Raw genomic sequence first — 27,468 nt, 5'->3', positions numbered from 1 at the left:
AAATTTTATCATCTGTTACAGGCCTTTTGACCTTCTTTTTGAAGGTCTCGCATAGAAGACACAAAATACTGTGTTGTGCTTGATGCTCAATTTATATTCTTTAGAAAGATAAAGGAATGAATTATTTATGTTGTTATTTGATGATGTGGATCAGGAAACTTCTCGTAAGTCTCCCAAACAAATTATATTTAGTCATAAACTGTGATTCTAGAAATTTTTTTTAGTCCAGATTTTTGTCTGCTCTTTAGAAATGTATCATAGCCATTAATTGATATTTTAAAAACAGCTGAAAATGGTAGTCAAACTATTTGAAAGTAAGATAAGTTATAAGTGGGAATCTGAAATCATGAGAATATCAGTTTTATTCTTGAATGTTAGCTTAATTGACTTTTAAAAATACTCCATTTCCAAATACTCTACCTGAATTTGTAATTCACCTTTCAATATTTTATGGGCAGATTTGTTGAAATTGTTCCCAGTGAGTTCCTTAATTGTCTGATATCATGGGTTACAATTTAAGACATTAAAGTAGGAAGAATTCCAAGTGCAATAACTGATTTCTGGTTGTTACATCACTAAAATATTTTTATGTACAGTGGATTCCTTGCCCTTTTGTGTAAGAGATAACCGTTTATCTCTGTTAAACAGAAAGTCTGAGCCTCTGGAGACTGTCAGGTTCCGGCACACAATTCTCTAGCCTGAAACAAAGCCTTGCTTTGGAAGCACTGAATTCCTCAAGCTGCAGCATTAGCGGGATTCGTCTCTTTCAGCAGATTTTAGGCTGGTAGAAGTATCCCCACTTCACAATATAGTTCACATATTAAAATTCGAGAATCCTTTTTGTGTTTTGTCAGGTTCTAGCTGATTAACCTGGTGGGTCTCTAGAGAGGTAGTATTTCTCTTCTTTGGCCCATTCTAAATTTGAAAAAAAGAAAAATATTAAAAATGAAGTCTGAAATCAGATGAAGATCAGATTAAATTAAGTCAGGTCAAATAATGGTAGATACAGCTATGAGGCTGAGGAAAAAAAGTGGTAACAAGTTGATATCTGTGATATGCCTAAATATCTTTGTGCTGTGATTGAAATAGAACTATGCAAATATTCTGTCAGAAGTGTGTGCGCGCGTGACTTGCTCGTCCTTGCTTAAATGTTGTTGTTTTCATACTTCAATAATATTTTTCTTTCCTAGTTCCTCAATTCGCAATGGCAATTTTTCTAAGTTAGTCTTAAGGAAGTATTGCATTTATTCCTATCCTGAATGTCTGAATCAGAATTCATGGATTTTCAGTAGTCTCTGGAGAAGCTTTAATTATCCCTGAAGAAACCCTAATGATGAAGATCATCTCCCCACCCTGGGACAGAGGGAAAGCACTGTTTTGGTATGTCTTAAACCTCTTAGAAATTGCAGGCACTAGCACTAATTGGTCATAAAATATTTCCTGTATCATTTACCTAAAATCGCAGATGAAGACTACATGCTGCATTCTACTCCACAGATTACTAGCTAAGATCACATTGGATTAGGCTTCCATATTTATTGAGGTCTAGTTGCTGAAACTTTCATTCAGTCTGAGTAATTTTTTTCATTAGAAGTTGTTTTGGGGCGGTTGTAGGGATTTGTTGTTGTTGTTTTTAAATGCAATTAGAATTAGCGTATATGTCTAAAGCTGTAAAATCCTCAGGGAATTAAATTTTCAAGCAATTCTTTGATTGTGTTCAGTTTCCTGGAAGTTTAAATTTGAGCTTTGCTTTTAATCTCAGAAGTCTAAACAAACCCCAGCATTTGAATGCTTTAGGATCGTTTGTGATCTGGAGCTGTACTTTGTCTCTAGAATAAGTTATTTGCAAACCCAAATACTGGAAGTTGAAATCCAAACATTTTCCTTGGTTTCTTTCCTCCTTATGCTTGCCTCTTAAAGTGCTAAATAGATTCAGACATTTCTCAAGCTGCAGCCTAGGCTTTCCTGAAAGCATTGGGCGATTTAACAAACTTCTCAACACGCCAGCCTCCAGCTTTTAGTATGTAAATAAGCTGCTGCTTAGTTCTTGTGTTTTACTACTGTGATATAACAATTGAGGAAAAATTACTTAACCACATCCTAAATAAATGCCCTTGCCTAGGAATTGGGGAAGTCAGAGAAGTTACATCCTAAATCAGTAGGCAATTTATGCTCAACACCGAATCATACAATCACTGTAGTAGTTTAAGTTCTTCCTTGTTCACTAATTGAAAGAAGAAGAGTTAGAAGTTAAATGTAATTAAAGTAGTATTTGTCCCTTGTTATTTCAGATATACTTTGACAGTCAAAACGTAAGTCATACAATTGATGACATAAAGAAATCTTTAACTCTTTGAGCAACAACTCCCCAAAAAATATTTTCTCTGAGAATTTTCTCATAAAGTGGCATAACATTGAAGTAATCAACCCAGTGAACTGGAGTTGTTATAACTTATTTAAATACCTGGCACCCGTACAATTCATTGAAATGTGCATGGAGTTGACTACTTTTGTTTAGATTGAACCAAATCGCTGGTTCTGCTGATTGATGTAACTAGTCGACTGTAGAACGCAAATTCCCAATAACTTGAAGTGATTATCAGGTAGAAGCTTTACTACTGGTAAGAAATTACATTATTTGTATAATAGCATTAATCATTGCTAGATATTACAGCAATACATCAGTGAGTGAAAACTTGTAAAGGGTAGGTGAATATTCCAATAGCAGACACAGTTCCTCATTTTAAAGCAGAACGTCATGTGTTGTTGAGAATATATATTTTTAATTTTAAAATCCCACTATGTTTATACCTTTATTCCTTTCCTGACAGTTGGCCAAGTTCTATGGTTCAGTCTGGCAAGAAATACAAGTCAAAACCTACAGAATTTAGTCTTTTCCCAGTACCGGTGCAGGATCTCTTTTCTCTGGCTTAAGCTCTGTGGTCTTGGCTTATGAACCGAGTTCTACTTTGCTTAGGATCAAGAAAGAATCCTGTTCCCCTACGTCAAAAATTGTGGACAAGGACAACTCTTGGAATGGAGTAAAACTGCATTTATACCTAAGTATTTCAGACAAATGCATGACAAGAAATAAAAGAATTATAGGAGATAAATGGTGTTTTGAGAGAATGTATCTTAGTGAGACAAATAAATCTGATAAAATGTTGCTTTAGTGTATTTTATAGATGAAATGATTCCGTTGATCTTTACAGCATGGGTGTATATATATATAATGTTAGCTTTACTTCAAATACACAATATACTTCAGTTAGCCTATCTGTCTTCCACTTTTAAAAGTGATCTTTTTTTATGTGATGCTTGGTTGATATTTTGAGTCCGTGGGTCCACGATCCCAGTTTCTATTTAACGTACCTACGTTTAAAGTAGGGACAGTATGTACTAGGAGCAAAAACTGGAAATCAACACAGCCTAGCATTACTCAACATTACAGCTTGTATTAATCTATTGGTCTGGGTTTTATTTGAGCCCAGATAGCTTATCATACCATTATCCATTCAGACTTTTAGCAGTGTTCTGTCTCTGGTTTGCAGGAGAAGTGTCTTTTAAACATTAATCTCATTTCTAAAAATTGCTGTGAAAAACTAGATTTGAATAACTGACAGAGAATAGACATTGCCATGACTTTCCTTGTCAACCAAAGCACATAAAAATTTGGAATGAACGCTGTAGAGCTGTGCACAATTCCCAGTGCCACTCAATGTCTCTTTTGCATTAAGGCAACTTCAGAAGGAGAATAAGTAATTATAAAGGTTAAAAAAAGAAAAAAAAAAATTATTTCTTTTTTTTTTTAAATTTAATTTCATTAGTGTCTCTGGAATAACTTTCATTGACTCCAGTAGGAGTAAGAGTCAGCTCTGAAGCTGCAGTGAGCTTGTCTAAAGACTCATCTGTACTCTGAATAACCGTTGCTTTTTCCTGATTATTTCTGAATTGCCTACCTGCAACTTGAAGTACAAATGCTAAAATGCTGTGCTGTGAAAGGAGTTAATCTTGTAGGTATTATGGTCCTGAACAAAAACTAGGATTATTTAAAAGCATATTCACACCAATGGTATGGTTAATTTTACAGACTGCAGGGTCAGATGAGCTAGAGAACTGTTCTTTATTGCATCTCACTCTTTCTCTCCCTTGGCATCCTTCCATAATGTTATCTATCTACTTAATAATTTTTATATTTATATTCATAATCTGAATGAGCCAAGTAAAGCTCCTGAAACACTATGCTGCTACTGCCATTTCATTGAACAGATTTCTGCGCTGGATGAATCGATGCAAAGGGATTTCCAGTTTTACCTTTCATGATAAACAGAATCAGACCAAAGTAAAAGTACTACAGTGATAATCTGGCAATTGAGTATTTTCACCTTTGATTTAAATGTTCATGCATATAGTTAATACTTATTGTTGAAGTGGGTTACGATTGTCAAAGTATATTTGTTAATCGGGGAAAAATAAATTATGTTGTTCTCATAACATCATAAGACTGCAAATTCTGACATTGAGAATAAATGCAATTAAAATTAATAAAGAAAAAGGAAAAAAGAATTATCACCACTATAACAGCTCATTTATTTAAAATTATGACCACAATCTTTTATAGAAATACTTTCTTCTGACAAATATATAATAAAATTGTCATAAAGTATTTCTACTTTACATAAATTACTACTACTGTACGTAAATTAGCAACTTAATATTATCCCATCTTATGTTTGAAATAACCAGAACACAGAGAAGGCTAAGTGACTTGTCCGTGCCTGAAATGATACCCTGGAAAAGACTAATACTGGGTGCTGCGTAGGGCCTTAAAATGCCTTTATGTAGCCTAAGCAAATATACAGGCAGTATGGCAGTCGTTTGGCAAAATTAGTCATTTACATAACTCTGAACAACTTCATGTGGTCAGACTGAAATTAGATCAAAAGTTAATTCTGGTGCCTTGAAATTCAAGTGCTGCCTCAAACAAATCTTTTGTTTCTCACACTAAGCACGAGCTCTAACAGTGAGAGAAAATCTCATCGAGATAGCCAATAACCTGGCTTACCCGTGTACTCATTTAAGTTGCAGAACGAAAATTTGATTCTCTGCCCAAAAAAAGATCATGGACTTCAGCCTGTTGTATCTTATTAGGAGATTCTCTGAAATGAGGTGAATTCTGGAGCTGACACACAATTTATAAATGATGTTTTATGAAACCTGTTTTTTCCTGGGGCGTGTGGGAAATAAATTTGATGGTTCCTTTATCTTAAGTTACTAATTGACTGAGGCACTTGGGGGTCCGAAACTCAATGAAGGCCAGGGGAGTAAGCATCAAGATTTCATTACTGCTATAAACAATGTTGTAGGAGGATTTCTGAAAAGAGAAAGGAGCACAAAAGAAAATGCATAGGTTTTACGTAAGTGTTTTTATATGGAGCACATCCCTATAGTAAATAAACAAGTATGAATACTTTCTTCCATTTTAAAAACCAATTGTATTATCAGAAAAACATCTTGGTAGAGACAACTTTTAATCACACTCATGCTCTCTTGTAAAACCAATGTGTAATAAAGATTCATAGGGGTACAAAAATAACCCATTCTGCTGTATTAGTCAACTGATGGTGCTGTCATCCCCCTTCCCCAGCCTGGACTGCTTTAACTATGGGAAGTTCCTATATACGCACCATCCAGTTAGGAGGCCGTAGCCGTATGCGCTCAACAGTCTTAAACAGAAATATATTTTGATGAAACTGAGATATTCCTAGTACCTAATAATTGGGCAAAGCCTGGGGCATACGTGTTCCAGGTTGCTTGAAAGGGAGACACGTGCCAGCCTTTTTGATTAGGAGCTTTCCTGCATTAATTCCTTCTGGAATTGCACTGTTTAAAGAACCTGTTGTGATATTAAGGTTGTTTATTATTCTGTATCGTTTCTCATAACTAGACATCTTTAAGAATGGAAACTTAAGCATCTGATGGGTGGGTGGCATTGACTGGGGATTTTAAGATTCTGTGTATTTTTGGCACCGAAGTTACCTTGTGGATTTTAGCACTGGTTTTGTATAGGAGCCTAAAATGACAGAGCCCATAAATAATGTACAAAGCTGTGCATTACAACAGAAGGATAAAAAGTTATGCCTCCAGTTAGTATGCATCATCCTTCTGTTTATCAAAATGAGACAATGAGCACTCTCAAAACGTGCAATCATGAAATTAGAGGTTGTCTCACAAATGCATATGCATTTTTTCTACTTAGCTATCACCTAATGTACAGCTTCCAAAGGATATACTTAGATACTTTTTTTAAAAAGTCGGATGATAGAGGGTAGACTTTTTTAAATGAATAGATAAGACTCCTCTTAATCTAGTTATTATTTCCCCTTGGACCAGAGATGTTTGGGTCTAGTTCAGCTTTCTCTGATTAGTCAGGCACTGCTTACTCCTGAAGAGCTTGTCAGACCATTTAAGATAGGTCTGCTTTGATGCCTTGATAACTCTCCCTTCTAGTTGGCATGATCATCATAAGCCTATAAGCTTTGAGTGATGCCTCATAATGCTTTTGTATTCTTCAACCATCTCTCACAAGAGTAACTGGGCTTGGACAGACCAGTCACTGCTCCCTCATCAGGTGACAGACCTGGAAACTCCTGCATTCCACTAACTGGTTTTTGGTGTCTATCTGAATGTTTATTGTGTTTCAGTCTGTCACAAAGACGAAGAGAGACACCAATTATTTTTGCAAACCAGAAAGGAGATGCCTTTGGCTGAAGCAATGGGCAGGTCTGAGCCCACCTGTTAGTTTTCCAGGTTACCTCAGCTAGGAATGGGGGAAACTTAAAATGCTGAGGAAATCCCTTCTTAGCCTAGCTACGTACAGTACTTTTAGTCCATAGTTTCATAGAAATAAATTTATTAATGTCTATTGCACATACCTTTTGGAACAAAAATGTCTCATCCTTTCCAAAATTCTGTTGACTTACTGTTTCTACAACATGCAGTGTTGTTTTTCACGTTCAGTACACATTAAACATTCAGTGTGCACTTCAAGTTCTCTTTGCAATAAGACTAATCATTTTAAGAACTAATTTATGTAATTTAGCATTTGCCTACCATTACAATTCAAAATAAATCTTCATCCGCAGTTGGCAGAACATGTGTTTCGTGGGAGGGACAATGGCAAAGACCTAAAGAAATCTAAACACCTAAACAAGAAGTAAAACAAAGAAACACAACTCATTAATAAAAAACCACTTGGGGCACCAGTTAGTCTAATTCCCTTCTGCTTTAGACAGTTGTAATCCCAGAGGAAGCTTTCCCTGGCAGCATTTCAGGGAAAGGCTCATATTTTCATTATGAGGAAGTTCTCTTGAAAAATATCCTTAATTAGGTCAGGACTGACTGAGGTTTCTTTAACACAGACTACCAATGTCTTGTTACATTTCTATTATTATCCATCTGTTTATTGCAATCAGTTACATAAAAATTAGAAGAATGCTGATGATTTGGATGCTAGTCTCTTACTCCACCAGCTTTACTGAATCATAGTTGTTTTTTTGCCCTTTAGCTTTCATCCTATCCTTATACTCCCTGATAAAGAGTCCCTCCCCATCTCTCCTGTAGGCCCCCTTTAGGTACAGGAAGGGGGTATAAGGTCTCCGTGGAGCCTTCTCTTCTCCAGGCTGAACAACCCCATCTCCCTCAGCCTGTCTTCATAGGAGAGGTACTCCAGCCCTCTGATCATCTCCATGGCCCTCCTCTGGACTCACTCCAACAGGTCCGTGTCCTCTTTATGCTGGGGACTCCAAAGCTGGGCACAGTACTCCAGGTGGGGTCTCACGAGAGCTGGGTAGAGGGGCAGAATCACCTCCCTTGACCTGCCGGTCATGCTTCTTTTGATGCAGCCTAGGATGAGGTTGATCATCTGGGCTGCGAGCACACATTGCCGGCTCGCGCTGAGCTTCTCATCAACGAACACCCCCAAGTCCTTCTCCTCAGGGCTGCTCTCAATCCATTCTCCGCCCAGCCTGTATTTGTGCTTGGGATTGCCCTGATTCACATGCAGGATCTTGCACTCGACCTTGTTGAACTTCATGAGGTTTGCATGGGACTCATCCCTCTGGATAGCACAAAAGCTTTAAGACTTGGCAAGTGCGTTATTTATCATCTGTGTCAGAGTACACAATAAAAACACTGAGAAGTGAGATTAGAAAAAAACAACAGCTAGGTTTTTAATCCTTTCAGGAGATCCTACTGATGTTGTAGGCACTCTCTTAGTCTTATCCTGTTACCTTTCACAACCATGCTGCTGTGGACAGTCTGCATAAGAACTTGCTTTTCCTTTTTTTTTTTTTTTTTTTTTTCCAGGTTCTACCTCCTTAAGTATCACCTGTAATTGAGCCCCAGTTTGCTTACAGCCACGAGCTCCAGGTACACAGATGAGAGTTAGTTACTCTTAATTTACAGTTACTTATTTTTGATTGGCTATTCCTCTAGAAGTTGTGAAGTTTTCATTTTTCTCAGTTTCTGGAAAAATCTACTTGTATTTGTCTTTTCCTCAGTATGTTTCAATAGTTGTAATTCAGCAGCCTACTTTCTAAGTGTTTCCTATGTGCCCTCATAGGTTGCATAAATTAACTAAATTGCAAGGACTTGTATGTGATCATAAATTCTTGCAATCAGTACAGCAAAGGAATATTTTAAGAAATTTTCACTCCAGGCTGTAATTTTATGTCTAATTTTCTTGAAGAAAAGCATTTCTAACTGACCCATTTTGTCTTCAGCTGTCCCCCGTGATACAAGATACCTAGCTTTACAAAATGCCTCATGAACAATGTATTTGAAAGAAGATTCTTCTAATTGATCCGCAATTGTTTTTTAAAAATGTCATCCCTCACCAAATATTAGTCAGATTGTCCCTGTGCACAATATATTTCTGCTTCAATAAAGTGTTATCTTTTTTAAAGACACCTTTCCTGTTACAGTGGGAGAGTACATAAGATGCAGGAGTGTCGTCATACTTCAATTAAGGTAGAACAGACCCAATCAAACAAATCACAGGGCCCTTTTATCAATTTTTTAGCTTCCCAGTATGCATGAAGAAGCTGAAACGAAGGTACTGAATTTGCAGGGTACACGTGACTCTGACCCTTTATCTGAAACTTGAGGGAAGTAGAACTGTGTGTCTAGAAAGCTAAGTCAGAAAGCATTTTGACTCCCAAAAGGCTCTCCCACAGGAAAGTCTTTTGCAGGATGTAGGTTAGTTTTTGCTTCAGAGGTTTTTCCAGCTCTCTTTGTACTTTACTGGGCATTGGTTATGGATAGACTCCATATCTGGTGACGCTTGTCCTTTGATGAAATGTCCAGGTACGAAAAAAAAAAATAATTAAATCTTCAAGTAGGAAGATACCTTATTGCATTAGAGGATTATTTTTCTCTCGATTTCAATGAGATCAGGCTATGGCCTTTTTAAAAATATGCTGTTTCCATAGTTGCAAGTTGAAATCACATTTGGTGCCATTACCTTTGTGCACACATCTACAAAAATCTCTTGCTATTTTTTTAGACAGTTTCAAATTTCAAATAATTTCTGAGGACAAGCAAAAAAAATATTTTCTTTTCCAAATGCCGTATAGTTTTCTAAAGCTCTTGCCTGTCTGCCTAGAACTTATATTCTTAAACCAGACTATACGTATTTTTTTCCTTATCAAATAGTGGAAGGCAATAATGTAGCACTAAGCTGCTTGGGATTTAGTTAGTGACAAACCAACAGAGGCACCTCTGTCCGTGTCATTATATACCTTCACACTTTTAAAAATATCTGTTGAAAGTTTTATGGCCTACCCAGTGCATTCTTTGCTATAAAGTTTCATAGGATTGTTCCAGCGATTAAATCACAGTCATAAAGAGCACGTTTGTCAATAGTTGTATTGTGACTAATTTTTCATAAATGGGGTCCACTGTGGAACTAAGCGAGTAGTAACATGCTGTGTTTCACTAAGTGAAAGAACATAAAGACTTATTACAAAATACTGAACCTTCACTTCACAGCTTCTAGATTAAAGTCTGAAGTCATTAAGAGTGTACAGAAAAGGCAAAGGCTGATTTGTGAGCTCTTAACGATGGATCTAACAAACTTAAGTGGACATGAAAATAGGAACGGAGATGTGTTTATGTACCTCTGTGTACTGTTAAAAGATAATGAATTAAACTTTGCTTTTTTTCACACATTTTACTAATGAAATTGTTAAGCGTAGATATACTTGCTCCCTATAGTAATATCACAATGTGTTGAACCTTTACGTTTAAAAAATCAGTTCAGGCTTTTCAAGCCATTAATTCAAATAACTCGAGCATGTGTTATTTTATGACGTTTATTTTCATACAAATTTACTTGACTTGTAAGTTTGCATCAGATTCCTACCAATTATAAAGACTTTGAAGTGCAGTGTCTACAATAACTGCTTTAGGCCCATCTCCATTAAGTTTGTTCAGACTAAAAATTCTAAAATGAGCAAACTGATCAGAACCTCTGTTATTTTTAGTCTTACTGCAGTCATGCTGAAAACATTCAGGTGGATGTTTCTTGGCAGCGGGCAGTCTGTTTAATTGTTTAAAGATCTCTTTGAGATCTTTTAAAATGTCGCAATATATGACACATAATGTCATACCATTTTTTAATGAAAAAAAAATGGTCTTTTGGTCTGCGGGTCTCTATTAAAGTGAACGAGATACAAATTAATAATTAGTATTTTCCACTGACAATGCTTTTCAAAAGTTACTCCACAGTACTCTTACACAGAACACTTTGGTCATAATTACCAAGTAAATTTTTCAAGAAATAATATTGTTCTGGTTTTGATCAACACTGTTTCAAGAATAATTTTTTTTCAATTGAAATGCTTCCGACCTATTCAAATTGCTTTGACAGTGATAACATTGAGCGATAAGTTACAGGTGCAGTGCTAGCTGCAGCTATTACAATGAGGTCATATGTTTATTTTTATGTTACTGTAAAGTCAATTATTTCACAATTTCTGTGTGTGATCTTCTATGCTTTCTTTTTTTGTGTTATGGAGATGTAAGATTACCTTGACACAAACATTTCTCAATTTCACAGTCCTTTACTGTGTTGTGGTTTATGTATACCGTTGCTTTCTGTCCCAGTACAAGATTTTATCAACTGGAGGTCTTGTGAGTCAACATTACATTCTTCAAGAATATGCGTTGATTACTTTTACAACATCTAAAATGACAGACTTACACTTTTTCAAGATAAGCATAGGAAGTTCTGCAAGTGAAAAGTAAAACTTGTACTTGATAGGATTATGTTACCCAAATAAACTGGAGAAATTATACAAAGCAAGTAGAATGTAAATTTGTAAGGATGAATGGAGCATGTGACAGATGGGAAGAATTGACTTCCCGTAGAAGTAAAACATGGGGAATGACAAGCAAAGCTGCAGTACTGTTGAAGGAGGATAAGATGGGTACAATGAACATAAATACGGGCACAAGACAAAAATGTCACTATTTCCAAAATAGCAGATGCTTTCCTGGCTAAAAGGATATGAATTGGTCAGGAATAGTTTTGAAAATGATGATCCTGCTTTGGTATACTTCAAAGATCCTTTCAAGCCTGTTCTCTATGCTTTCCAATGTTTTATTTTAAAAACCTCATAAGGTAATATAAACTGTCCTTTGTACTACAAATGGCACTTTTATAAAGTCCCCATTGCCTGACTGCAACAGGTCAGTAAACCAGACCGACTTCTCTTCCTTCTTACCCCATATGCCTTGCTTATTTGTCTACAATGATTTCAAATGGCATGTTCATCTAAAACTAAAGCTTCTCAAATTTATTATGTTTGTTTCAGTGTTATGTATTAAATAGATGAAAAAATTTTGATCAGAAATGTGCTCCAGGTCAGATCAAGAGGAACTGCAGGGTGCTCTGGTTTTAAAGTTTCTTTCAAAATATTGGAGAACGTTTTCAGCTTCTGACGTTTGTCAAAGTGATGTAATAGAATTTTCTGAGCAGTTTGGGACTAAAAGCGTCTATTGCCTCTTTACCTAAAATTAGAGGGGACTGAACTTAATGATCAAGTAATTCTCTCTAGTTATATGTCCTTCTCCCGGCACAGCTCATCAAGTTGATGGCTTTGCATTATTCACAGTCTGTGGCATTAATTATTTTTTGTCAAAGAAATGAAGACTGATTTCCTCAAGTACTCATGAAGTTCTTGAGTGCCTAGCCAATTTAAAAGCGTAATCAGTCATGTTTTGAGTTTTCTTGTGGGGGCTGGAACTTTCCCAAGGGTACGCTACTGTCTCCAGATACCTTTGTGTCCCTGGGCTGTTTTGAGCTTATGCATTTCAGTGATCAGGGCTTTGTCTTGTGTACTTTTTGTATTTTGGATTTATGAAAATCATCACAAAACTCCTTTCTATACTCTTAGTCTTTAGAGATCACTATGGCCTATATAGCGCATTCTGCTGTTCTTACCTGCTGGACCTAGAACTATCCTCTCTGGAGTTCTTTATCCAAGTGTGGTGTCTTTCTCTGTTTAATTTCATAATTATATTCTTTATCCCATGCATTTTCATTATAGGCTTTTTTTTTTCTGTCCCTTTCTTCTGTTTTGGGTTTTGATTGATACAATTTTCAACTCTTCTAGTGTTCTAAAAATACCTTAAAAGACAATAACAATCCACATTGCATTTGGGAATACTGAGAACGCAACATGCATGAATGCCTGCTAGTTCAAATCCCAAAGGCAGCTGGGGTGAAGAAATACCTCATTTCCAAACTCCAGCTGTGCTCAGGTCTAGGTGCAGAGCCCATGATCTTTGTGAGGATCTGTTTAGCCTTGACAAGGCTGATGCAATATCTGGGCCAGTCACAGGACTCAATTAGAGTGCTTATACAGGAGGCTTTAAAAAGCCAAGCAAGGGTATCTAGGAAGGCAATTGTGATTGTGGAAATCTGTGCTTCCCAGAAGTCTTATTTTGGACAACTAAGATTTTCACTGAATCCTAGACTGTTACAAACGTGCGTGTATTACTGATTTCATTATGGTTACAAGACATTCCCAGCCTCTTTGTCACGTTTAGGAATCAAAGAAAAAAAGTAAAAGGTATAAGCCTAAATTTTATAGTGATATTTTACAGTTCCATGATAGCATTTCTACAAAAGATATTGCTAAGACTGTGTTAACAAAAAAAAAATAATTTGGTTTTGAAGATAGTTCCTGCAGTGGGTACAGTAGCACAGCAGGGACAACTAGCGATGTGCATGTATATATACATGTTTTTATTTATTTTACTTTTTTTAGGAAAAGAGAAAGCTTTAGAGTCACTGAAAAGTTAGTATTTGCATTTCTATTACACATTAAGTACTGATAGTGATGGAATTACATGGCAGCCCCATTAAATTAAATAAAATAAATAAATAAATACATCCCCTGTAAATTGTTGTCTTCCTGTCACACTAAAATATTGGCGTACATATCTTTCATGGATTCTTACAAATGCTCTATTATATACAGTTATTCTGGACTGAAAGAAATATATTCATGTTAGGATGGTGAGGGTAGATTAGCTCTACGTGTTATGGGGATATAAGCAATATAAGTTGAAAAAATAATTAGTTTCTTGATGTTTGTTCCCAAAGAAACAAATCCAAACCCATAAATGCTATATACAGTGTCAGTTTTTTGTATTATCATTGACATATTTGTATCTATGTATATAATCAAATTTCTTTATTAACACTGTTGTGTTAGCACAAGAGTGACTAATATGGTACTTCATCAGTTGTCTAAGAATTAATGGATGTAAATAATTACCATAATTATCCAAACTCCAGTCACTTCATTTATTCACTGTTTCCATACCTTGGTACAGCTTGGACTGTGATATATATCAGAAAAGATGATTTAATCGGCTAAAACCCACTAGTACCGCCTGCCTTTTGTTGCAGTTGTCTCAAGAGTTTTGGTGCTTTTGGCATGGAAACGCTACACATAATCCAAAGGCCTTTGTTAACTCGCAGTCAATATTGCAAGTAATTTTTAGGAATACTGAATATGTAGGTTTAAAAAAGAAGTATGTTTTACTAACAGCAGAAGCTTTTTGTTGTGCACATAGGAGAAAAAAAAAGTATTGATACAAAATCAATATTTTTGTACACTTGTGATCTACACGTGATTTTCATATTTGGCAGTGCAAAGTAATGATGAAAAATCATAATGACTTAAGGGATTTGATCAAATATGGTATTTTGCATTTTACATGATCATAGAATTATAGAAAGTGTTGGGTTGGAAGGGACCTTTAAAGGCCATCTAGTCCAACCCCGCTGCAGTAAGCAGGGACATCTCCAACCAGATCAGGTTGCTCAGAGCCTCGTCAAGCCTGGCCTCGAGTGTCTCCAGGGATGGGGCCTCCACCACCTCTCTGGGCAACCTGTTCCAGTGTCTCACCACCCTCATTGTAAAGAACTTCTTCCTAAAGTCTAATCTAAACCTGCCCTGCTCTAGTTTAAAACCATCGCCCCTCGTCCTATCACCACATGCCCTTGCAAACAGCCCCTCCCCAGCTTTCTTGTAGGCCCCCTTCAGGCACTGGAATATTTTGCTTTAATATTTTGCTTTGAACAGGAGAAGGTGGGACACTTAATAGTTCAAGAAATCCATTCCACTTTGCTGGTCCTGTGATTCAATTAAAAAAAAAAAGAGAGGCAGACAAACAGACATATATTTCATAAATGTATTGGATCCTAGGCTTTTTAAGGGTGGGGTTAGAGAAGTGTACATCTTGCAGTGTCCGGAATTTCTCTTCATAATTCTTCAGATTCATCTAGAAATATTCCAGTGAATTTCTGTCAGTTTACAGAACTGAAGTCTGGAGGCTGTCAGACTTCATTGTCTGCTCAGGCAAAGATATGACCTGTGAAACTGATACTAAAAAAAATAAATAAAAAAATACTGATTTGTTGGCAGATTTCCAGCCATCGTTGTGCTTGTAGTTACTAATGGGTTGCATCTCAAAGAAAGTGACGTTCTCTCCCAGTACACCAGGTGAACCTCTTTGGGGAGATCTATAACAGACAAGACACGCAGCTGCCATTTCCAAACATTTCCCAGAAAACAGTCTCTCTGTCTCTAATGTCTCTGTTCTTATCATTAAGGTAAACTTGCATCACACTTTCCAAAGCTGAGCCTGCAAACTCAACTGTAGCACAATATGGGACACCAAAACCCAGGAGCTCAGTAGAGACATTGGTTTATGGCACACTCGGTATTCCTCTCCCACACTAACTTCTGTTTGTTCTGCAGGCTATAAAATAACTCTCCTCTTCACCTACTTATCACCCTCCTCCTCTCTTTCTGACACCTCCCTCCTTCCCTCCCTTTAACACTCCCTTTACTTCATAGGTACCAATCACCTTTCTTCACAGAGATAGTCTAATGAATGTGTAGCTAACGAAACTCTGAGAAATTGTTGTGAACGTGCGTTTAGCTTTGTAAAATAGCTCTTTTTCAGACCTGCAGAAGGGCTGGTGTGTTTGAAAGCTTGTCCATTTTTTTTCAGCTATATCAGCTGCTCTGGAAAAAGATATTTCCTCGTCCCACAAACCCTGTTTTGCATTACTAGTTTGCAATTTTAACCTCGTATGCTGATGACAATTAATATAAGATGATGTGTCCACGGAACTTGCAATGAAGTACATCATTAGCATAATACTTTTGCCTACTTGATTTTTCATCTGTTTACCAAGCAAGAAATATTAACTTTTAACATGTGATTTTTCCCTTGTGTATGAATATACATATTTGGAAGATTTTCATATATGTATTTTTTACTCGTTTGCTGACAGATAGTTTAGATTCCTTTCTGAATTGCAGCCACAAAACTTCCTTTGATATGAAAAAGAAATAGGTCTGTAAATCTTTGAAAGATTCCCCAAAGCTCCTTTAATATTTGAACTGGAAATCTGAGATTTAAGAAACTTTGTTGGAGAACCGTTGTGTTGTTTTTACTCCTGATATCCCCAACTGCAGAAATTCTGTGGATAGTGACTATCTGTTCTTCATCTGTGCTCTTAGTGACCCACATGAATATCTAGCAATACTTGACATAACTGTGAATTGCACAAATACACGGAAAGAAAACTTTCTAAAAATCTTTCAGTGCCCAAAACCTGCTTGGAAGCCGCGTCCTAATACTTGTAGAGCTTTAACCATTGCATGCAGTAATAATATATAGGTATTAGCTCTTACTAGGTTATGGTTTTTATCTGTGGAGCTTGGTGCTGTATGGAGATATTCTGCTATCCTATCCGACAGGGAACTGAGTTAGAGTGAGAGATGGGTGAGCTCGGATCCAGCCCAGCTGTTCAGTGGCAGGAGGAGTTCTGCAATGCAAGTCCCTCCTTAGCCCTGGGCTCTCAGCTTGGCCGTGCTCACTCCTTGGTAGTGTGCTGCTGCCGAGAGGAACACGCGCACACCGCTGCCCCCGCTCCCCTTAGAATTCGTTGTACTTCCAAATACTTAATTTGCATTGGGTTGAAGGTATAAGTAGCTGACTTAGATTCCCAGGGACAATGGGTCTTGTAATGGAAGTGTCAACAGTCTGTAACCTACAGAAGTGCTGCAGTTGATAGTCTGAGGTTCAAATAAACCTGTCATCTAATCATATATGAAAAAAAGATGCATCAATCCAACATGTTATAGTAAATATTTCCTTTAAAAGGAAGAAGGGCTACTGAATTCAATAGGAGAACGTGGACAAAATAAATTCATAACGTATAGCAGGAAGTTGTTGTAAAAAGCTTGCTTTGGGAGATGATTCTATTTTGCAGGCATCAGCGTGCTTGAATTATAGTCCCAGTTTGCAAATGTGTCAGCGAGTTCACTGATGGCATCCCCTTTATGTTTTCTTCTGTTTTGATTCTGTCTTGATGTCATGGTCAGTGCCAGAAATCCCAAAGAATTTTTCATCCTCCCCCTATCTCTTTGGTTGGGGTTTGTTGTTGGCTTGGGGTTTGGTGTTTTGGGTTTTTTTCTGTCTTTGAAGATGATGTAATTATTGGTTTCGGGTCCTTTGTGTTGTAGGATGTGTTACTTCACAAGGAGTATTTTCTTTCCACATTTAAGATTTAATTGCTATTGTAATCTGGGCAAGTATTTATGTAATTAAGTCCTATTCTCATCAGAGTTGACTGAAGCTTTAATTACTTACTATTTTGCTATAAAAATACTTTTTAAAAAATAGGATGGATTGATTGATTGAATAAATATTAGGCATATATAAAGTGTGGTGAATGTTTTTATAAGTGATTTGTCCAGATATAAACCAATCGTTTTCTTTGACTGTATAAGTTGTCTTTTATGTTCTTCCTGGAAAAACATCCAGCCCGGGAATTGGTAAAAAAGGAGTTCTTCTGTATGCAAAATCGAATTTATAATAATGTTTGCCCTGAATTTTTATCTTGGCTATTCTTGAAAGCTCCTTACAACTTTGAGAGTTCAGCTACTGAAAAACATCAATTTTATCATTTATTAGATGTCTCAGAGGAATAAAAATGCAGAGTGAGCAAGTCATAGCAATAGCCAATCTACAGGTGTTGAGCAATTCAAAAACTAAGATACGGTGATTAGAAAACACTGAATAGCTAACTCTAAATAGCAAAGATGATGCAAAACTGAATTCAGTTTGATTATTGTTCATTGTATTTTAGCCAGATTTGGTCAAGTTAGAGGCTCTGAGATCAAGGCTGATGCAAGAGAACCAGCAAACATGTAAAATCAGTGAGAGGTGATTGAACAAATTATGAAGATGCTGAATTTTGGGTTGGGATTAAGGTTTTAAATTAACACAAACCCTTGCAGGTTTATTGTTGTGTGGTTTAGTTTGGAAGGAGCATAGATGAACTTACTGAGGTGGGGCTTTTTTGTGTTTGTGGGGTGTTTTTTTTTGTTTTGCGTTGGTTTTCTTCGTTGTTTTTTTTTTTTTTTTTTTTTTTTTTTTTAGACCTGAACTTGTACTCTGTGGTAAAAGGTCCTGGCCAAGGTGACCATGGACACAGTGGCGGTGGGACCACAGCAAGGCAGCAGCAGTGAGCCATCTGGGTGAGGTGCAGGAGGGGGCTGGCAGAAGCACTAGAGGGGAGCACCGAGGACGTGTCTCCTCCTCCCCTACAATGAAAATTGAGAAGTTCCTAAAGGCAGGCACTGGTGAGGGAGGCAGTCAGGTGTAATTGGAGGAGGTGTGACCTAGAAACTACTGGTGTTCCAGGTTTGTGGCAATGAATTTCCTTAGGAGTAAATAAACCCTCATGCTGGGCTTGGAGAAACTGGTTGTGTTTATTCTACTCTTTGGAGTTTTCAAGGATTCCCAAGATAGCTTGTGAGTCGTTGTGTGGGATAAAGGGAGAGATTTTTTTAAGAATGTATTTACTCTCCAGTATTGGAAGGAATCCTGAGTTTAAATATTCCAAGAAATCTGGGTCTTCCCTTAGTAAACCTCCTCCCCAAAATAGACTGAGTGTGGAAGATGAGTTTCTGTCAACATTTGATCTTGAACGATCCATTCAAGAGCAGCCTTAGTTTAAATCCCATTCTGTCTGTGTTACCCAGGGGCTGGCAAGACTTTTCTAGATATTTTGCAGCCTGTGTGCTGTTTCAAAGGCGTCTTGTCCCACGATTTTCCAGTTTCGTTCAGTTTTTGCCCCAGTTAAACCCAAAAGGAACCCTAACAGAGCCTCTCTCTCTCCCTCTTTCTCTCAGCATTGCAGTGTTTCTCTAATAATATATATGATTTTATTCTCATCGTGTCAGGAATCAAATATTTCTGTAAAATGTATTGGAAATTAAGACTCTCTGTGTTGTCAGTGTAAAAATATGCTGAAGACATGCATGACTAAACAGGCAAATGTAATTGAGCTACTGGGAAGTTCAATATTGGAGATGCATCGTATTGACCGACAGTAATATAAATGGTGAACAGACCTCTGCAAACATTTACTGTCATTACTCTTCACCTCTTAGATTCCTAAGAGAAAGGAAGTTGAGAACAGTGCTACAGAGCCATAAGAAATCATCTTGAGTGTCTCCCAAGCCCTTTCCTTTGTCTAATAGGACAACAGATATCTCCACATCTTTTTCAAAACAGGCTTTAAAGGCAGCATGGACCAATCAGTATTGGAAAAGCCCTATTCTTACTGTAGACACAGGGGAACTTTAGTACCAGTGGGATTATTCTGTCTAAATCAATAGAGAAGTTTCTATCTTGTTTGAGGAAAAACTGACTGTCACTGCTGGGAGGGTGGGAAAGGAGATAGAGATGCAAATTAGACTAACAGCTAAATCTATAGTAAGACATAAGGGTCTAAAAATGGGATCGGCATATTTAAAAGTGCAATCCTCAAATTCCCTGCTTACCCTCCCAGTCACCGAAGGTTTTACTGCAGATTGTTTTGCAGCATTATTTGCCAGTCATCTGATGCACTCTGCCTGAACAGCAGCGTCCTCTGTCTTGGCAGTGACGAGCAACTAAATATTTAGCTCATGAGGAAAAGATCTTTTGGGGCCTTTCCTCAACCTACGTCTCTTAATTTGGTAGTGGTATTCAGAATGCACTTATCACAAACTCCCAATGTTAGGTGATCATCGGAATGCTGAATAGCTATTGATCCCAATACAATTAGTGTCTTCTGAAGCAGAAAAGGTACCCTAGATCTCAGTCTTCAGAAAATGCATCCTGATTGATAGAGCACCCTCGCGCTCTCTCTGGCTCTTCATTTGAGCTTCGGCTCTACTTTAGAAGTCTAACATGCCCGTGAGGGACTGGGGCCGCTTCCAGAAGACTTAGACCATCATAATTAGAAGCTTCCCAAGACGTGAGAGATGAGGATTTGAACACCTGCAAACCAAGCAAGGAACTGAAACCCATGTCTCTCTGACATCCTCAATGAATGCTTTAATCCCCAGCTCTCTTGTGTAAAAGAGTAGGCATCATTCTTGCTAGTCATCTTTTGAAAGAGATGTATCCCCCTGTTATTATTACTGTATTTATTCATATAATACATTAAAACTGGGCTTAAGCTTCCAGCTCCTGGGTTTGGGAGGGTGGGTCCTACAGCCCAGTAAAGTTATCAAGCACCTGATGGCCATGAGACTTACGGCACCCGTCACCTTTATGTTTCTTATTGGCTAGTTTTGTTGGCCTCTGCCCTGTGAACTGACTCTTCTGAGGAGTCTAATAATCTTATAATCAGTTGAGACATTTACCTGAGGCACTGGTTTACTTTGAGGGCTAGGGGCCTTAAAATCAGGTGTTGCATAGTCAAGTGTTGCATTGCACATGTTGCCTTGTAGAGAATTCCCAAGACCTCAAATAGCTATTTGAACTCATAGAAGCAGAAGGAAAGAAAAATTTTAAAACACTACCTACGACATCTTCCAGTCAGCACAGGGATATTCTGCAGCAGTTATTGCAGTCTTCTAACATGCCAACTGAACTCCTTATCGGAAAAGCAAAAAGCAAGAAAGACAAGAAAGATCTTGTGAAATGCTTTTGGTTTTTTAGGAAAACCCACTTTGTGGGGGTGAGAGGGAGGGTAAAGAGTTTCCTCCAACCATTACAGCTCCATCAAATGCAATATTACCCCAGTAATGATTGTTATGCCTAATAGTCATGGACAGCAACTTTATTCATCCCAGAAAGTACACAAAGAAAAGCAGTGCTGCAGTCTCTAAGATACGAAGCTTTCTCTGTTAAATTTGCCATGGATGGCTGGATTCATCACTTCGCATGCATCTTTGACTGATACATCATGCTGGATGCTTTAGGCAAACACACACTAATTAGTAGAACAAATAGAAAACCCTGAGGATGCCCATGCTTAATGACATTGCCCATATTCTAAACTGTCTCTACGACAAATTACTCATTTCATGGCTGTAGGCAGTGCAAGTTAATTTATCTGTATCAGTTGCTAAGTTGAAGCATTCACTTTTAACAAGACACACTGTATTATACCTTTCTAGGAAACCTTCCAACACTTTAGCTTTTAAACAAAAAAGAAACTAGAAGTAATAAGCCAGGCCAATTCAGGGATAAAAAAGTAAGAGATATAGGATCTATTGTAAGTTTAAAGAGTCAATAGATGCTGATGTTAGTTAACTTCTAATTAGTTTGGTAGCATATAAAACCCAAAAAATTGCGAAGAGGACTTGAAATGAAATCCTCAGAGGAGTGTTGAGTTATAACCCAGAACTCTGGCTCAGAACAAAGGCAGATTGTGCAGAAGTGTGTGCAGTTCCTGCTATGAATGCTTCAGTTAGGTAATTGCTTTTCAATCAATCTCAGCAAAAGAAATGAGAAGTCAAGTATGGAGAACGAAGCAAATTCACAGGCATCTTATACCAGTATGGTTATAGTTGTCTTGTCATTTTCAGTTGTGTATACGTTTGCTTTTCTTCACTGACACATCTGGCTGAAGAACGTGGATAAAGTGAACCTTGTTCTCAGAAGACGAATGCACTGAACACAGCGGTCAAATGATACCCAAGAGTCTATGACATTGCTGAACTGTAGTCACTTAATTACCTAAATGAACATGGGTCTTTTGGAAGCATGCAACTAAATATTCTGCATAACCAAGCAAACTCTCAGCCTCAGTAGCAAGAGCAGACAATATTGTTGTCCTGAAGACAATGGGTCAAGTTGCCCTCGTGCTGGCAGGTTGGATGGGAGGGGAACAGCAAAGGGAGAGGATTGAGTGGAGGGAGATGACCTGGCAGAGTACACTGGAAAGTCAGGATTGCTCTTTCTGCCTCATTCAGCAGGATGAGAGGAATGGGAAAAATCATCTTGTGCTTTTATCCTCCCATAGTTGAACCCTTCTCTCGGCTGTGGAAGGCTCTACAATCAGCCTGGCTCTCCAAGCAGACTGGCAGAAGTACTGTGGCCACCTTTGCAGATGCCTAAGCAGACGTATGCCTAAGACTTGGATGTTACCATTTAGCGTGGCTACAAAAGCTTTGACTGCCACTTCTTCAGAAGCATGTGGATGCACATAGTCAGTAACCAAATACTTTTAATAAAAGCTAAAATCTCATCCAACTGTTAACATTAACTATCTTTACTGAACATATATTTTGACGCTGCACTGGTTTACATTCTTTATAAACATAGAATATAAAGACTAAAATATAGACAAGCTTACCATAGCAAAGCTCTTGGCAAGTAACCTTCCAGAAAGTAAAATGCTCAGCGTCCTCCGAGACCCTGAAGAAGAAACACCTTTATTTGGCATGCAACACTATGTTGTTGCTAAACAACTTCCAAAGGTCAGTTTGGAACCTAAAAAAATTACAAAGCTGATACTAGCAAATGCCTTAATAGGTACCTGGAGGGTTTCAAGCTGCTTGCTGTTTCCCATGCTTCCTCGTAAGTTGTGCTTAAAGGCAGTTGTATTCACCAATCTCCTACCGTCTTGTCCCAGAGAAAGTGGTTAGAAAGGGTTTAGTGCCCACTTGTATGTCTGGCATCCTAAAAGCATCCACGTCCTGATTGAGGGCATACCTTTCCAACTTTCCCCTCCCCTTACAAAGCAGTGGAGGGAGGGAGGGAAGAGCAGCATTTGGGGATCAAAACACTGGTGTTACTGACGCCAGGGGTCTAGGTTCACTTTTTTTCCACGGCTGTAAACTTCTTTTGTGGATTTAGATAAGCATCATTGTGCCTCAGTGTGTGTTATATAAAGGCAGAATAATGAGACCTAGTCTTCCCTTGCTTTCTCTTGCTTTCATCTGTTTGCATTTTTCGAAGTCTCAGAGCAGACCTCCTGTGTTCACGTAGGTGGACTCTGTTCCCAGCTGTTGTGTGTGTGTGTCATGTACGCTTACATAGCCTGCAACTCTGATACGCACTGTTGCGGGCTGATGTAGAGATGAATCTCGTGTTTCTGGCACATCCACCTCTCTGCATCTCTCTCCTCTGTGGTACTCGAGACGCTTACACCCAAGAAGCTGCAGCCGATGCTCCTCGCTTGTCAAGTGTGCAGAGAGCAAGCGGCTGTCGCGGTCTGTCTGCGCTGATTTAGTTGATAATGTTTACCGTGTCTGCTGGTTTGGAGAAAGATGGGGGGTCGGGGGGTGTCGGGAAATTCTTTGAGCCTTGTTATCCCTACAGTAACTATAGACTTTGGCAGGAATGCGGGTGATTAATTTCAGGTCTGTGGGCTTAGCCCGAGCGGCAGCAGCTCTCCCCGCCGCCGCGCTGGATGTCTAGGAGACGGCAGCGTCCCCCGTGCTCCCTGTGAATCCAGCTCGCCTAAATAAACATTACCGAGCTGCTAATCACACGCTCTGAAACAAAACAGCACTTCACTTCGGGATCTGGGCAAGATCAGACTTCCCTCCCTCCCTGCCTCTCTCCTCCCCTCCCCTCCCTCTCGGCCCCCTCCCTGCTTTTCCCCTCCCTCTCCCCGGCAGCCGCCGAGCCGGTCCCTCCGACCTGGCAGCCTCACGCTGGGGGCCGCCGCCGGCCGGGGCTGACCGAGCCCGCCCTGCCCGCGCTGCCCTGCCCGCCCCCCGGCCCCCCCCCGGCCCGGCACCCCTCGCCGCCGGGCTCCCAGGCACCGCCGCCGCCCCGACGATAAAAAGTTGTGCCGAGCTCCGAGGATGGGAGCGCATCTGCAGCCGCTAGCCCTGCGGCTTCTGGCGTTGACTTTCCCCTTGGTGGCGAAGGGTTTTTCTGACGAAAGCTTGGAGAAAGCCGCGAAATCCGAGGGATATTGCAGTCGGATCCTGCGAGCCCAGGGCACCCGGAGGGAAGGGTATAATGAATTTAGCCTCAGGGTGGAGGGCGATCCGGAATTTTACAAGCCTGGAAACAGTTACCGGGGTAAGTTGGCCATCCTCTACTTCCCATGCTAACGATAATGGTCAGGACAAGTGTCTCTGAAACTATAACGTGTCTCTGCCTGTCATCTCGGTATCCCTTTTGGCGTGTGTGTGTGTGACTGTGTGGGTTAAGACAGGGTAATATACTCCCACGCATTACTTTATTGGGGATGCTTTCATGACAAGTGAGAGGGAGTTGGATTTCACAGTATCACTTTACTCTCAAACATTAACTCGGTATTAAGAGGAATTTCCTTCCTTTTATGAATCCTCTCTGCCGGCTCAGCGCTAGCACAAGATCACAAGTTGATGCGATACAAAACACACGCTCTTCCCCCATTTACCTACTTCCATAGGATTTCTTCCTATCCCTTTAAATATACCACAGTGAACAGGAGAAGCTCTAACATTCAGCAGGAAGGAGAGGAAACTCGGGGCTAATTGTTCTTGCCCTGAAATATGGATGTTAATAAAATGAGTTAGCATATGGGCAAACAGTGATGCAGCACACTGCCAACTTCCCACATTTTCCACTTATGTTTATCCCACCGCCCTTTTTTTTTTTTTCGGGGGAAATGAACAGATGGTTCCAACAGGAAAGAGGCAGAGACGGTGCTAATGACCACTGCAAATAAGAGATGGAGGCATTCGTTCTCCACTGAGCATTTCACACACAATCCTTGAAATTAACTTCCAAAGCACATTTCAGCGTATTTTTCTAATTAATGGACAAAGGCAGTTTTGGGTCACTTTTTCTGCCTCACCATATAATGCCTTTGGAAACAAACCTTCTCGGAGTATACCGTTAACTTTGTATTTTAAAAGCACTCTGAAAAGAGTTTGGACATTTTTAGGTACCATAACTAATGTACTTTATAGGCATCACTTTGGAAAACAAATTTTGAGAGTTTCTGCTTAGTGTTTCTTCTGATCTTCCTTAGATTCAGTGTAAAGAGCAGTGTTTTCCCATTGCATGAACATGGGAATCTTGGTAGAGATAGGGAGAAAAAAGCGTGTGCATAGCATAATCATCATCATCTCTTAACGGGTGAGAAATAAATCTGCAGCAATGATTAACTAGTGTTGGGCACCAGCCTGTAAATTTGCATGATTTTTTTGATTATTATTTTTTTTTTCCTCAAGAATTGATTTATTTTAATGCGGTGTGAGGAAATGCACATTTCCCACAAATTGGTTAACTATTCCAGACATTAGGATTGGTACCTTGAGTCTGAAAGATTTTACGTTGCAGGTCAGTTTGATACATCTACTAAGCAGGATAAAGATAACTGTCAAGTTCTTTGATGGTCACAAAAGTGAATGTTTTTAAGAAGTTTTGGAATTTACTTCTGTGAAAGGATTACTGAATATTTTCAGTCATCTACCAAAGAAGTTTCTATTACATGGAAATGTAAGGGAAAGAAACTCCCAGATGAATTAGCAAAACTAATTTTGTGGATGTGTTAGGTCTTGGCATTAGGAACTCAATTAATAAAATCACATCAGTATATTGTAGGTTCTTGGAAGTGAGAAAATTACATCTAATAGTAAAAAGTTAAAATACAGACCAAAATATGTGCCCAAGTTTTTGGTATTTGAGATTGAATTATTCAGATGACATATAAGCTTATCTAGAATAGCCCTTTAAGGACACTTTCTGAATGGTTGGAAGAACTTAAGCGAATGCTACCATGACATATACATTATTTATGGTGATAGTTAAAACTAACTGCATTACAGAAAGCGTCAAGAGCTCGTTTTCAAAGGAAATTCTGCAGTATAACTGGAACTTCATTACTGTTTTATACAAAGGTTAGAAAATCCAACTAATGATAAAAAAATGCAGGATTGTGGCAGGTCTGTGGGGTTTTTATATGTAAATTACTGTGTGTACAACACTGCAGAAGATTTGCACAACCTCCTTTGCATTGGAGGCAAACGTGCCTGTTTCCATGGCCCCTGTTTGATTTAATGCAGTCTGGATCCTTGGCACATTCCCTCGCGGGCTCCCGGAATAAACTAGTGTTTGTGCAAGGTGGCTAACGCAGGAACTAACCGTACGTACAAATGTGGTATTCCACCAAATTGACAGTATAGAGGCATCCATTTATGTTTGTGACTCTCTCGATCGTTGGTTCGCATGGCACACATGTAAGACCCTCAAGCTGCAACATCTGGAGGAAACATCACAGCACCCTTGCCACGTGGGAATCAGAAGACCACAGTTCACAGCTGCCATTTGTCTTTGGGAAAATTTTTATGGCTTTCCTGTAGTTACTCGCCTTTAGATGAATCAGGATCTCTTTGCCCAGAGGGGAAATCCTGGGTGGATCCGTGTATATGTTTTTCCACCTCCCTGGAGCTGTGATAGAGGAAAATGGCCCTGAGCACCGAATAACCTCTTTGCATGGGTATGCAGCTCCTCTGGTCTGCAAACACTGGCAGCAGTAAATAAAGGCACTTTCTTCTGTCTCAGACAATTAAAAATGAGATAGTAGCAGGGCTGAGGAGCCATCCTCCTTTTCTCCCTAATGTCTTACAAAATAACAATGGCTATGGGCTTTGTGGTGTCCCTCAGGAGAGGTGATGTGACTGATTTCTAACATCTTATTTGAGGCTCTTGGTGCTGTAGTCTGCAAGTGGCCTTTATCTGCCTGGTCTTTCAGGCTGTGATGTTGTTGCCTCTTCCCTTGTGGAGCTGGCAGCCAAAGGCATGCGGTGGTCACGTCTTCCCATAGTACCAGGTCTGCGGGCGCACCATCCTGGGGTTGAGGTCCTCTCCTACCTGCTGGCTAACTCAGACCTTGATGTAGCTGCTCTTGCTTCCACCAAAGGTCAAAGTTCCCATCGCATTCAAAAGGCACAAACGAGCCTTAAGTTTAGATGGTGTTACGGGGTAATGATCCTTGAAAGTACTCAGTCCTCCTAGCTTTATTGATCTGTAGAGTTAGATCAATGATTGCATGAGATTTCCATGAAAAATTGGGTGTTTCATCCTATTAGAAATAAAAATGAAATTGCTCCTAAAAAAAGGCAGAGGTATGTCCATTTCATGAGCTAACATGCAATGTACATAGCTTCCTCCATAATTTTCTGAAATTGTTATTCTGATAAGGAAAATGAGATTTTGGCCAGTCTAGTGCTTAGATATGCCTTCCATGTAGATGCTGTTGCTGTTTTTAATGGAATTTCCACTTGTAAGTCTGTTCACCTTCTCAGTTTTCAAGGACAAGCTCAGTTAACGTTACACTCCCCATTGCATTAGTTTGAGGACTTCTAAGGAATATTGAATCTTTTTCTTTCCATTTCTTTCTTCCCTCCAACACACACGCACTTTTTTTGTACTTTATAAGTAAACCCTCATTCTGTAAATATTTTAGCGATTCTCATGTTTCACAAATTATGGATAAAACTAGATATTAAAAGTGCATTTGTTGGTACTTGTGCAGTGTACAACACAGGACGTGCTGTGGCGTAGGATGTGGAAAGTCAGATTTTTCTGCCTGAAACCAAAGGCGCAATTGCTTTGATCACCCCGCCTTTAGCTGGGGAC

The 27,468-nt window shown here is 38.9% G+C and overlaps 1 protein-coding gene across 2 annotated transcripts in view; it reads left to right on the top strand.

The window, feature by feature from the left end:
- The window catches only part of SPON1 (spondin 1), a 238,295-nt gene that overhangs the window by 13,565 nt on the left and 197,262 nt on the right, over positions 1-27,468 (top strand). Inside the window, exon 1 of one of the 2 annotated variants that reach the window (XM_074586173.1) lies at positions 23,550-23,916. The exons of the other annotated variant lie outside the window; for it this stretch is intronic. Coding sequence (XP_074442274.1) covers positions 23,694-23,916 — 223 coding nt within the window. The 5' untranslated portion in view covers positions 23,550-23,693. Of the gene's footprint in view, positions 1-23,549; positions 23,917-27,468 lie in introns of those variants that run through there. 2 annotated transcript variants of the gene reach the window in all.

The sequence above is a fragment of the Larus michahellis genome, chromosome 4 (assembly GCF_964199755.1).
Source record: "Larus michahellis chromosome 4, bLarMic1.1, whole genome shotgun sequence".
NCBI classification, from domain to species: domain Eukaryota; kingdom Metazoa; phylum Chordata; class Aves; order Charadriiformes; family Laridae; genus Larus; species Larus michahellis.
Note: the sequence above shows the minus strand (reverse complement) of the source record. Positions and strands in the feature narration are given on the sequence as shown.